At 39.0% G+C, this 12,443-nt stretch overlaps 1 protein-coding gene across 1 annotated transcript in view; it reads right to left on the bottom strand.

Moving 5' to 3' along the window:
• Positions 1–1,665: 1,665 nt before the first annotated feature.
• LOC143291232 (fumarylacetoacetase-like) overlaps positions 1,666–12,443 on the bottom strand; it is a 28,498-nt gene continuing 17,720 nt past the window's right edge. The window contains exons 10-13 of the mRNA XM_076601006.1: positions 11,463–11,509; positions 9,111–9,212; positions 6,749–6,866; positions 1,666–5,252 (exon numbers count right to left, since the gene is read on the bottom strand). Of these exons, the coding sequence (XP_076457121.1) occupies positions 5,179–5,252; positions 6,749–6,866; positions 9,111–9,212; positions 11,463–11,509 (341 nt within the window). The 3' untranslated portion in view covers positions 1,666–5,178. The remainder of the gene's footprint in view (positions 5,253–6,748; positions 6,867–9,110; positions 9,213–11,462; positions 11,510–12,443) is intronic.

Here is a 12,443-nt window from a genome sequence, read left to right as displayed (position 1 = left end):
TTGATCACAGTTGCGACTACAGATTTCATGTGTTGGTTTCCCATTGGAATTTGTGGAATTCTGGCATCATCCGGTACTCCCATTTCTGGAGAAGTGAATGTGGCCCTGGCTATTTTCGTGCTACCGTTAAACTCTGCGGTGAATCCTTTCATGTATACTTTTAATACACTGGCAGAAAAATGGAAAAAGTTAGATGAAGAAAAACTTTTAAAATGGATGGAATCTCATGTGCATGTAACTGATTAACGGTCATTGCCATGTAACTGTGCAGAATCATGTCCATATGAAATATATAATAATTGTCATTATCACTGCATTCTCTCACCCTCTGTTCATAAGATTCTTACCATTACCTGCCAAACCCATCCTTGATTTTAACATTCACTGCTCTAAACCAAACCAGTCCATGAAATGAACGCCCTAAAACCTAAAAAAAGATTTCGTAAAAAGCCAGCACATCTCAAAGAGTTTGTGACCATGTAAAAAAAAAACTAAAAAAACAAACAACAACAAAACAAAACAGAAATAAACAACTGATAGCTCAAGAGGGGGTCTTCCATATGGCATGATTCTGTCCTGTCACATATTCACTTGACATTTATGTAACTATTCTGTTTTGAATGCATAACATGAACTGTTAATTTTCATTGCATGTTCCTCCACATAACATACGACATACCGATGTGCGTGTGCTAAAATGCATACTACAGTTAGTTCAGTTTAACTATATACTTTTGTAAAGTTCTTATTCATATGATGGCATGAAAGTATGTGTTAATCACTTCAAGAACATTTCTTCAAGTTCAAGTATATAAACTCTCAAGTACAATAAGTGAAGGACATTTTAATAACATATTTTGCTCGTCCGAGCTTAAGAACTCTCAAGTGAAAAAAAATAGAGAAAGAGAAAAAAAAATTTTTAAAGGAGAGAAACACACTAAATATTATCATACTTCATTCCTACAAGTTTATGGAGTCTCAAACTTGTGCAAGAACAATTCTAAAACAACACCACTTTAAAAAAAATATATATTCCAAGATGAAGAGGGATGTAATATCTACATTTTTTACATGTCTACTTTTATAAACAGACATTATAATTAGATTGATTATTGGTAACCTAGGCAATGTTGTATATTGGTAACCCAGACAATTTAAGAACCTGTATATAATCATTATTGATGTTACTGAATGGGAGGGCATTAAACGAGATTGCAGCTCAACCTCGAGTCTGTTATTTCTATTGTAATAACGGCGACTCTACGCAAGGAAAATGGTAGAATATTATCATTATTACGATGCCTTTGAAATATTATTAGAAACCCTCCCTGTCCACACTCAATGCTTTTTTCCATCCACTAACAAACAGTGAGCAATTCACTTTGTATGCCTTCAAAATTAGAAATATGCAGTCGAGTGTCTCCCCCACACGCCCTTTGTTAATCTGTGTGAATTTGAAATACTAAATGCAGCTGGTAGATGGTTTTCTCAGAATATATATATATATATATATATATTTTTTTTTTTTTTTTTTTTAAATAAATGTGTGCATCAGCCCATTACAAGGGGCTATGGCATGTTTAGAGTAAAACGTGTGCATGTCTGACCCTCTCTCTCTCTCTTTCACACACACACACAGATGATACAAGTCACACACATGGTATATGCATAAATGCAGCAGCTGTATTTTCTGTTGTTGTCAATCCACATTCAGTGTTTATATCCCAGGGCTACACATGATTGTCTTTCTTGGAATGATCAAAATGAATGATAACATGATAGTTTGCTCCATTTTTGGTAAGACATCACAGAGACACAGCAGAAAAAGTAAGGGAGGGGGTGGGGGGGGGGAACCCAACAACAGTGAAGGCACTACGCAAGATATAGATAGATAAAGATAATTTGCCATTGGCTTAAACTCCCTGTTAATCTCACAGTTCTTTATGGGAATTAAAAAAACAAAAACAATAACAACAAAAACAACAACAATGACAATAACAAAAAAAAAAAAAAAAATCATCTGCTTGTTCTGCTTAAATGCATATGGGTATAGAGATCAGTTTTGAACCACAACAAATCACATTTCCATGATCAATTTTTCAGAGAAAAAAGGGAAGAAACTTTTCCAGCATACACACATCTTATTTCACCATATTAAATGATACAACATGTCTGGCACAGAGCTCTTCATAAACATTTTGTTAGTATATGAACTAAATAGAAACAAGTAAGCAAAAAAAAACAGAAGAAAAATCCCAAACCAACCAAATGCATACACAAAAAAATCACAGTAGCAATAATTTGTTCGATGTATCAATTTTTCATCACTGAAATAAAATTAAAAAAAAAAAGGAAACAAAATCAGCTGAAAAAATATAACTAAATAATACAAAAATATGATAAACAACAGGATGTAAAAAAATCAGCTTTGCAAAAAAAAAAAAAAAAAAAAAAAAAATTACAAAATTTCAGGATGAAACCTCACTCCTCTTCTTTTCCAATGATATACACCAAGCCATACCACAGCTGCCTAGAGATAACCTTCATCATGTTATCACACACGGTAGTTGAATACTGACCCTGTCCGATTCACAAGTGCATTTGTGCGATAAAACAGTGTTTCGTTCAGATAAAACAGCGTATGATCAAAGATTCTTTTCCTTCTTCGTACATTCATGGTTTACAACTCACACACATGCAAGTTGTAGTTTCCATCAGACAGCTTTTATGTATATCACCTGTGTTCTACCTTGCTGCTTTGGAAAGCCCCTCTACATTAATGTGTGGAGGAAAGGTCTTATCGCGTTTCTTCTCTCAGAATGATTGGATCAATAAGATTCAATCCGTTTCAACAGCAGCACATTAGCAACTGGTGAAAGTACTGTAAGCAAAAAGAAAACAAAAAAACCAGACCTTTTTTTCAGTACCCAAATCGCTTTTTTAGCAGCTCATTACAAACTGCACAAAACTCAAACTACATGAAATAAAGAAAAGAAAGAAGGAAAGAGAAGAAAAATCAAAGAAGGCACTGCACAATCATACAGTTCTTCGTCCAGTCAATCACAGAAATGATTGTCATTGCCATCAGTGCAATGTTCTGAGCAACACCGAGACTGACACACAGTTAACTCACAAAGAGTGTCCCTGGCTTCAGTCCAAACCAAAGCATTTGTGGATTTCTTAAAACTGTACAGCCTAACTATTCATGGTAAAATGTAGCTGCTGACAACCAAACTTTCGACCAAATACTTTTTGGGTGAAACAGCAAGAACACAGACTTTAAAAAACCCTGAGCAACAGCAGGATAGATAGGAGCAGAAAATCAAATCTTTAGTATACAAAGATTTCACAAAGTTAGACTAAAAACAAAAGGAAGTACAAAGTTTAAAGCACCCAGAATATGAAGCAAATATGTGGATCTAATACTGGGATGATCAACTGGAGGCAGAATCTGGAAAGCTTTCAGTTATCAACAAGCTTTACAGGTAAGGATTTTGTGCATGAGGAAGACAGGAGATACAAAAAATGAAAACTAGGTAGTTTAGGTTTTGGAAAAAAAAGGAAATTTTCTATCTAAAAAAAACTTAGCCATATGAAGAGCACAGGAACAGGAGTCATGATAGCGGCCGGAAAAAGAGGGCGCTAGCCAGCAGGACAAAGGGGAGGTTACCTACTTCCGGGAGGTTATCGGCCGTAGTTGCTTTCGTTTTCTCTGCATAGGCGGATAGTAGTTTGCACAGGACAGGAATGTCAGACCCCTGCCAGAGTCTGCACTAGTTGGGTCACGGTTAAGTATGTGTAATTAAATAAGTAGTTAATTAAATAAGTAGTTTAAGAAATGAGCAACACAGGTTTGAGAAAAGAACAAGACATCAGAGCACTTTCCTCAGCCTTTCTTCAGCACAAAGCTCTTCACCACTTCCTCCTCAACCTCAACACAAACTGCACGAAGACACACAACCCCACTGAACCAGTGACACGCATGAATCAGAATATATTTCAAACAGAACCTTACCAGAACAATGAAGTCTCCGTAATACTGAATGACTCTTGATTAGATATCTCTTATGTGGATCTCCAGTATAATCAATCTGCATGAAATATTAAATCAATATCAAATATAAAGTATAAATTTATTTTCAAGTTCATGAGTATATATACTGTCAAATATCAAAGCAGTTGCCTTTGCATACAAGATTCAAAATCATATGTAATATGTATTGTAAAAGTGTGTGATAGTGTACGAGTAACACAACAGCAGCATCACTGAAGATACATAGTTTCATTACAAAAAAAATTTTTTTTAAAGAAAGAAATTATATGCATCACAACTTCATCTTTTCACAACAGCAGCAGCAAGCACATTCAAGAAAGAAAACCTCTGCTGGGTTCATGGAATGTGGTGGCAGTATCTTATCTAAACCCTTTGTGAATGTGTGTGTGTGTGTGTGTGCGCGCACATGCGTGTGCGTGTGCGTGCGCACACGCGTGTGTGTGTGTGTGTGTGTACTCTTCTTGATGTGAATTACACATGCTTGCTATCGGTTAAAGATTTGTCCTCGGGTATTAGTTTTACAGAACTGCAACTTCTGTTTAATACATAGAAAAGGACAATTACACAAAATAACCTCTGTTTACCTGACTGGCATGTTCATACTTTATGGACTGAACCAAGTAGAATCACATATGAACTCGCACAGTACATAAAGCAGTAAAATGACATGCAAACTCGCACATTAACACAACCAAACTGGAATTATGAATGAAACATTGCCAGTCACAGAAGGGATGGAAACGAAGTGACGACGAACGTAAAGAAAGCTCACGTGAAAATATATGCAACTGATACATTTTGGGTGGAATGGAATTCTTCTTCTTGTATGTGATGACTTATTCAAATGATTTATTTCTTCATTCACATACACTCACCTCAGAATACTATATCTTTATTTCATTATGTATATTTTCATTTTTGTTCTCTTTTTTTTCTCTCTCTCTCTCTTCTTCTTCATGTTTTGTCTATTTTGTCTCCTCTTATTTCTTATGTATGTATATACTTATACAAATTTTATGGTGTCAAAGAAAAAAAAAGGGGGGGGGGGGTATCTGTGATGATGAAGTTCATTGCATGGATGTCCGACAAGCTCTCTGGTCCCGCGAAACGACACACTGTGTCACCTACGCAGAAGCTGGAAGGACCTTTCCAGTGCAGGTGCCGAAACCCACACGGTAGCAGTCTCCTTCACACACACCTGCACACACGTCAATGAAGTTGTCACAGGTGGCACGACTCACTCATTTCCTACCCTTTTTTTTTTTTTTGACTCACTTGTGTAAACAAAGTGAGTCTATGTTTTAACCCGGTGTTCGGTTGTCTGTGTGTGTGTGTGTGTGTGTGTGTCTGTGGTAAACTTTAACATTGACATTTTCTCTGCAAATACCTTGTCAGTTGACACCAAGTTAGGCATAAAAATAGGAAAAATTCAGTTCTTTCCAGTCATCTTGTTTAAAACAACATTGCACCTCTGGGATGGGCACAAAAAAATAAAAAAATGAAGCCTAATTATATGCAAACTGCATTTACTGTTATATTTATATTTTTTGTATTCTCTAAACTTGGCACTTTGATCTGATATTCTGACCCAACAACAAGAGCAGTCATTATTATCATTTTTTGTTCAAACATGAACTTCTTTTGCTAAGCATGGAAGTTTTAATTATTTTGCAAACGTTTTGGTGCAGATAGTAAAGAAGGGAAATTACTCTGTAATTAATGCTAGGGGACTTAATTTGCTTTAAACTGATCTTTCTCATCTTAAGCATTACATTTTGAAATTATACTCAATACATAAAAGCTTGGTTTTTGTTTTTAAAGTGTATCACAAGTGAGTCTTAAAGGCCTTGCCTCTCTTTTTTTTTTTTTTTCTCAAGGCCTGACTACGCGCGTTGGGTTAAGCTGATGGTCAGGCATCTGCTTGGCAGATGTGGTGTAGCGTATATGGGTTTGACAGAACGCAGTGATGCCTCCTTGAGTTCAGTTTCAGTTTCAGTTGCTCAAGGAGGCGTCACTGCATTTGGACAAAAAGCCTCCTTGAGCTACTGATGCTGATACTGATACTACCCAAGTCATCTGAATTATCATCCCCAGATTTGTGAGGCAAATTATGTTTGTCTGTTGACGTCCCTTTGAACATCTTCAAGAACTTTGCGTTTCACGGTGCAGCAAGTTACCAATGATCAGCAATTCACACTGTGGGAAAACCAACAGAAAACCCATTCTGATGAAATCAAGGCAAGTTTTGAAACTTTGATCTCGATCTATAGCACATGGAAGAACACCATCCCCTTTACACACACCTGGACATAAATCATCTGAGTATAGTAGGATGGCAAGTAATCTTGGAACTTATTTTGCTTCTAATGAAAATGTACATCTTCAAATGTAGAACAGATAAAACCATTTCAAATATTTTTTTTTTTAAAGATGTACAATACAGAAATATAATTTATCAGTATAATGCCAAGATTATTTCAGATCACCTCAAGTTCAGGAAAATTTGTGCTTATTGCAAAAAAATCTTTAATATGGAAAAAAAAATATTGCAAATTGACTTTCATGAAAAAAAAACTTCTTCTGTTTAAAGGAAGTCAATGTATGACCAGCATGCAAACAACAACAAACAAACAAACAAAAAGACAACAACAACAAAAATACAAAACAAACAAGAACACATGCTCCAGCACTGACCGGTCAAAATGACCTCATCCCCATCAGCCAGAAATTTGCGGGTCACGCCATGACCCAGATCCAGAGGCTTGGTGCCCCGCCAGCACAATTCCAACAGACTGCCGTACGAATCTACAGCCTGCACAATTCATTATCATAGTCATTCATTCAGTACTTACAGTCGTGCAAATCTTCAGCCTGCACAATTCATTATCATAGTCATTCATTCAGTACTCACGGTCATGCAAATCTTCAGTCTGCATAATTCATTATCATAGTCATTCATTCAGTACTTACGGTCGTGCAAATCTTCAGTCTGCACAATTCATTATCATAGTCATTCATTCAGTACTTACGGTCGTGCAAATCTTCAGTCTGCACAATTCATTATCATAGTCATTCATTCAGTACTTACGGTCGTGCAAATCTTCAGTCTGCACAATTCATTATCATAGTCATTCATTCAGTACTCACGGTCATGCAAATCTTCAGTCTGCACAATTCATTATCATAGTCATTCATTCAGTACTGACAGTCGTGCAAATCTTCAGTCTGCACAATTCATTATCATAGTCATTCATTCAGTACTTACGGTCGTGCAAATCTTCAGTCTGCACAATTCATTATCATAGTCATTCATTCAGTACTTACGGTCGTGCAAATCTTCAGTCTGCACAATTCGTTATCATAGTCATTCATTCAGTACTCACGGTCATGCAAATCTTCAGTCTGCACAATTCATTATCATAGTCATTCATTCAGTACTTACGGTCGTGCAAATCTTCAGTCTGCACAATTCATAATCACAGTCATGTATTGGGAATAAGCGATGAGGTCACGAAAATAGGATTATCAGAGTTATTTCCTTTCATACCCGGCCACTTTTGTTGATTTAACAATCCGACTTGCTTGTGCTCTAGATTGATTAACAAGTGTAAAATGGAAAAGCAAAGGAAAATAGGAAGAATGTTGACAAGCTTAATCTGACGGGTGCAATAGCCGAGTGGTTAAAGCGCTGGACTGTCAATCTGAGGGTCCCGGGTTCGAATCACGGTGACGGCGCCTGGTGGGTAAAGGGTGGAGATTTTTACGATCTCCCAGGTCAACATATGTGCAGACCTGCTAGTGCCTGAACCCCCTTCATGTGTATATGCAAGCAGAAGATCAAATACGCACGTTAAAGATCCTGTAATCCATGTCAGCGTTCGGTGGGTTATGGAAACAAGAGCATACCCAGCATGCACCCCCCCGAAAACGGAGTATGGCTGCCTACATGGCGGGGTAAAAACGGTCATACACGTAAAAGCCCACTCGTGTGCATACGAGTGAACGCAGAAGAAGAAGAAGAAGAAGACAAGCTTGATCTTGAGGCAAGATGTCCATACATCGATACACTTAGCTTTATGAATGGCTTCAACCAGTACAATTCAGTTGAGAGTGATCGTGTCTATGTGTGTCACTTTCGCTCTGATTTTTTTTTTTTTTTTTAAGGTTTTTTTGTGTGTGTGTATGTGTGTTTGTGTGTGTGTGTCTCTGTTGCTTCTTCGATTTTACACCTGTTCACTATGAGGGAAAAAAAGTATGTGCGCATGCATGTTCCGTTAGTGTGCTGTCAGTGTGTGAACTTGTGTATGCACTGATCTAAACAAAATTTAGATCAGTGGCTTGTCAGTGTGTGTGTGTGTGTGTGTGTGTTTCTAAGTGGTGTGTCAATGTGTCTAGTTTGTGTGTTAGTGTGTGTATGAATGATTCACTGCATGCTTTGTGTGTGTGTGTTGTGGTATTTTGTGTGTGTATTTGTATTTGTATTTCTTTTTATCACACCAGATTTCTCTGTGTGAAATTCGGGCTGCTCTCCCCACCGCCTTAGGGGCCCCACACCAGATTTTCTGTCAGGGTTTACTCCCTTAGCTAGGCGGCCGCAGGTAGCTCTCCAGAGCTGGCGCCCTTTGATGGGTCATTTAATTCCACCAGGGTGTCTAGCCACCCTCCTCACCATCCTCCTGAGGACTGGTGGGGGTGCTGGTTTAGTCGCCAGCAATTCGACCCTGTGACAGGTAGTACTGGGATCCAGGTTACCAGTAGCAGATATGTCTATCTGACCTGACCAATAATGATGATGATGATAATAATGGACACTTATAGAGCACACTATGAAGAAATTAATGTGCTCTGGGTGCTTTACATAGACATGTTGTTGTTTTTTCATAACACATTACATCAATGTAACGTATTAACGCCAAAATGTGAAAAGCAAACCATACACACACACACACACACACGATACAATACAATGCATACATGCATTCAAACATGCATCCAAACACACACACACACGCGCACACACACACACATACACACATGCACACGCATATACACATACCTCTCCACTGATGGTGCCAGAAGCCAGGAGGTCACCAGGGTTGATGTTGCAGCCATTCACTGTGTGGTGTGCCAGCTGCTGCTTCATCGTCCAGTACATGTACTGTGAAACACAACACATGTGTACTGTGTTATTTACATGTACTGTCAACACATGTGTACTGTGTTATTTACATGTATTGTCAACACATGTGTACTGTGTTATTTACATGTATTGTCAACACAAGTGTACTGTGTTATTTACATGTACTGTCAACACATGTGTACTGTGTTATTTACATGTATTGTCAAAACATGTGTACTGTGTTATTTACATGTATTGTCAACACATGTGTATTGTGTTATTTACATGTATTGTCAACACAAGTGTACTGTGTTATTTACATGTACTGTCAACACATGTGTACTGTGTTATTTACATGTATTGTCAACACATGTGTACTGTGTTATTTACATGAACTGTCAACACATGTACTGCATAATTACATGTACTGTCAACACGTGTACACTGCGTCATTTTCATGTACTGTCAACACATATGTTGTGTACTGCATCACTTAAATATACTGTCCACACAAGTGTAGTGTATCATTTACATGTACTGTCAACACATGTGTACTGCATCATTTACAAGTACTGTCAACATATGCGTATCGTGTCATTTACATATGCTGTCAATAACACATGTACTTAACACACCATGTCATCTACATGCACTGTCGACAACATGTACAACATGCAGTGTTAATTACATGTACTATCAGGAACATGTGTATAGCATGCTGTGTCATTCACATGTACAGTTAACAACACGTGCCTTGCATGGCATGTCATTCTATATGTATTGTCAACAACATAAGTACATAGCGTGCCGTGTCACTTACATGTACTGTCAACATAATGCATGTCATTGACAAGTACTGTCAACAAAATGTGAACAATGTACAGTGTGTGTAAGCTGTGTGTTTGGGAAGGGGGGCGGGGGGGACTGTGTGGTGTGTGAGTGTGTGTGTTTGACTCGCTCTGTGTGTGTGTGTGTGTGAGAGAGAGAGAGAGAGAGAGAGAGTGAGATAGACACAGAAAGAGAGGCAGACAGACAGACAGGGAAATTATCAGTGCCTGATTATTTGATGGCAAATTACATGCCAGTGTGCAGTTTTCTACATTGTATTTGTGTTTTCTTTTCATAACGCCGTGTACAAAACTTACAATTCTCTGGTGTTACATGCCATGTGCTCTCTGCCTCCTTGAAATTATCATCATCAACAATAGTAACAGTAGTAGTAGTAGTAGTAGTAGTAGTAGTAGCAGCAGCAGCAGTAGTAGTAGTAGCAGCAGGAGTAGCAGTAGTAGTAGCAGCAGCAGCAGTAGTAGCAGATGCAGTGTTACTAGTTAGCAACAACAGCAGCAGTAGCAACAACAGCAGCAGTAGCGGTAAAGGTTGAACGCCTAATAGGTCTGAGCGCACCTGAGCTCCACTGTTTATCCAATTAGTTTTTTCCGCCCCGTGTGTCTGTCTGCGAATGTGAGTGAGTGAGTGAGTGTGTGAGTGAGTGTGTGAGTGTGAGTGTGAGTGTGAGTGTGTGTCCTGTTCATTTTGTGATGTGTACAGGCAAATGAATGTTATGAAGTGTATCTGCATCAATGTATGTATGTGTAATTGTATTTGTAAATGCTCTGGGCTCTCCAGAGATGGGGCGTCCAAATATTCATTACAAGTAGCAGTAGTAGTAGTTGTAGTAGTAGTAACACTTGCCCAGCATTCCAAGTAAAGAGAGTGAGGAGACAGGCCCAAAGCCAGGCAGACAGACCAGCATCAGACTTCACCTGTGCACAGTGTGGGGAGGGACTGTCACACCAGTACTGGCCTGCCCAGCCACACCCGACGCTGTATCAATCGCCACCCAGAGCTCAACGCTGTAGTCTCCCAAGACTGATGGATGCCTGTCACGGTAGCAGCAGCAGCAGCAGCAGTGGTATTACTGTATTACTCTTTTTTTTGTCACAACAGATTTCTCTGTGTGAAATTCGGGCTGCTCTCCCCAGGGAGAGTGAGTCGCTATACTGACAGTCCCACCCTTTTTTTTTTTCTTTTTTTTTTTCTGCCTGCAATTTTATTTGTTTTCCTATCGAAGTAGATTTTATTACAGAATTTTGCCTGGGACAACCCTTTTGCTGCCATGGGTTCTTTTACGTGTGCTAAATGCATGCTGCACATGAGACCTCGGTTTATCGTCTCATCCAAATGAACAGTAATAGTAGTAGCAGCAACAGCAGCAGTAGCAGCAGTCGTAGCAGTAGCCGTTGTCAGTGTTGTGTTGTTTTTATCTTATTTCCACTGTTGACAGCTTACCTTGAAGTTGCTTCGAGCGACGGTGGCTGGCTGTGGCAAGCCCTCACCTATTGCAAATCAATGGCATATAAATTATACAAATAATGAGGCCAGGAAACGATATGATTAACAAATAGTAAAAGGTGGTAACTCTCTCCATTACACAAGGTACACAACTTCAAGTCAGTGATGCCCACGCTACCGATTCAGCTAGCACACAGGTAAACAAAAGGTACATTGGAACAAACCCAGGCACTTCCTAAAAAGGAAGCGCCGGGCCTGTCCTTATACCAATCATTTGGCATGTGCACACAGCAGCAAAGGCAGAAGAAATGTGCAAACACAAATTAGCTTTTATTCGAGACTGGCATAGCCTCTTTAATCCTGAATAAGCTACACAGAACACATGGACAATACAGAACAAATACATGGTTGCCTCGGTAGTTTATCCACTGGAAATTATACAAATACATGGCATATACATTATTATACACAAACATGTGAGCATGCAGTGCACAGATATAAATTCATCATGTACAGAGTTGACATCAACAGTCCAACACTGCCTTTACTGGTTCAGTTTACTCTCCGGCCCGCACAGGCTATTTTTAGAATACACGCATTTTGGCTCCCATCGCAGCAAAGTGGGCCAACAGCAAAGTGAGAGCTGTATGATCAATGGTTTCTCCATGGCAATGGCAATTCATTCACAGCATAGCCTTTTGTGAAGGGCTATGACTCTCAAATACAAGGCAAGACTGGAACTGGTTCTAAGTGCTGCAGCTGCAGGGGTGAGGTGGCCTTTGGGAACCATCCCAATGCGACAGAATCGTGACACAACTGTGACAGAATCAGGCACTGAACTGCTGATCCAGAGTCTTAAAGTCCTCTTGGCCCAGTGAGTGTGGATGTAACTTTGTCAGGGTGCTATAATCTTCTTCTTCTTCTTCTGCGTTCGTGGGCTGCAACTCCCACGTTCACTCGTATGCACACGAGTGGGCT

The sequence above is a fragment of the Babylonia areolata genome, chromosome 16 (assembly GCF_041734735.1).
Source record: "Babylonia areolata isolate BAREFJ2019XMU chromosome 16, ASM4173473v1, whole genome shotgun sequence".
NCBI classification, from domain to species: domain Eukaryota; kingdom Metazoa; phylum Mollusca; class Gastropoda; order Neogastropoda; family Buccinidae; genus Babylonia; species Babylonia areolata.
The sequence above is the reverse complement of the archived record's forward strand: the minus strand, read 5'-3'. Positions and strand labels throughout refer to the sequence as shown.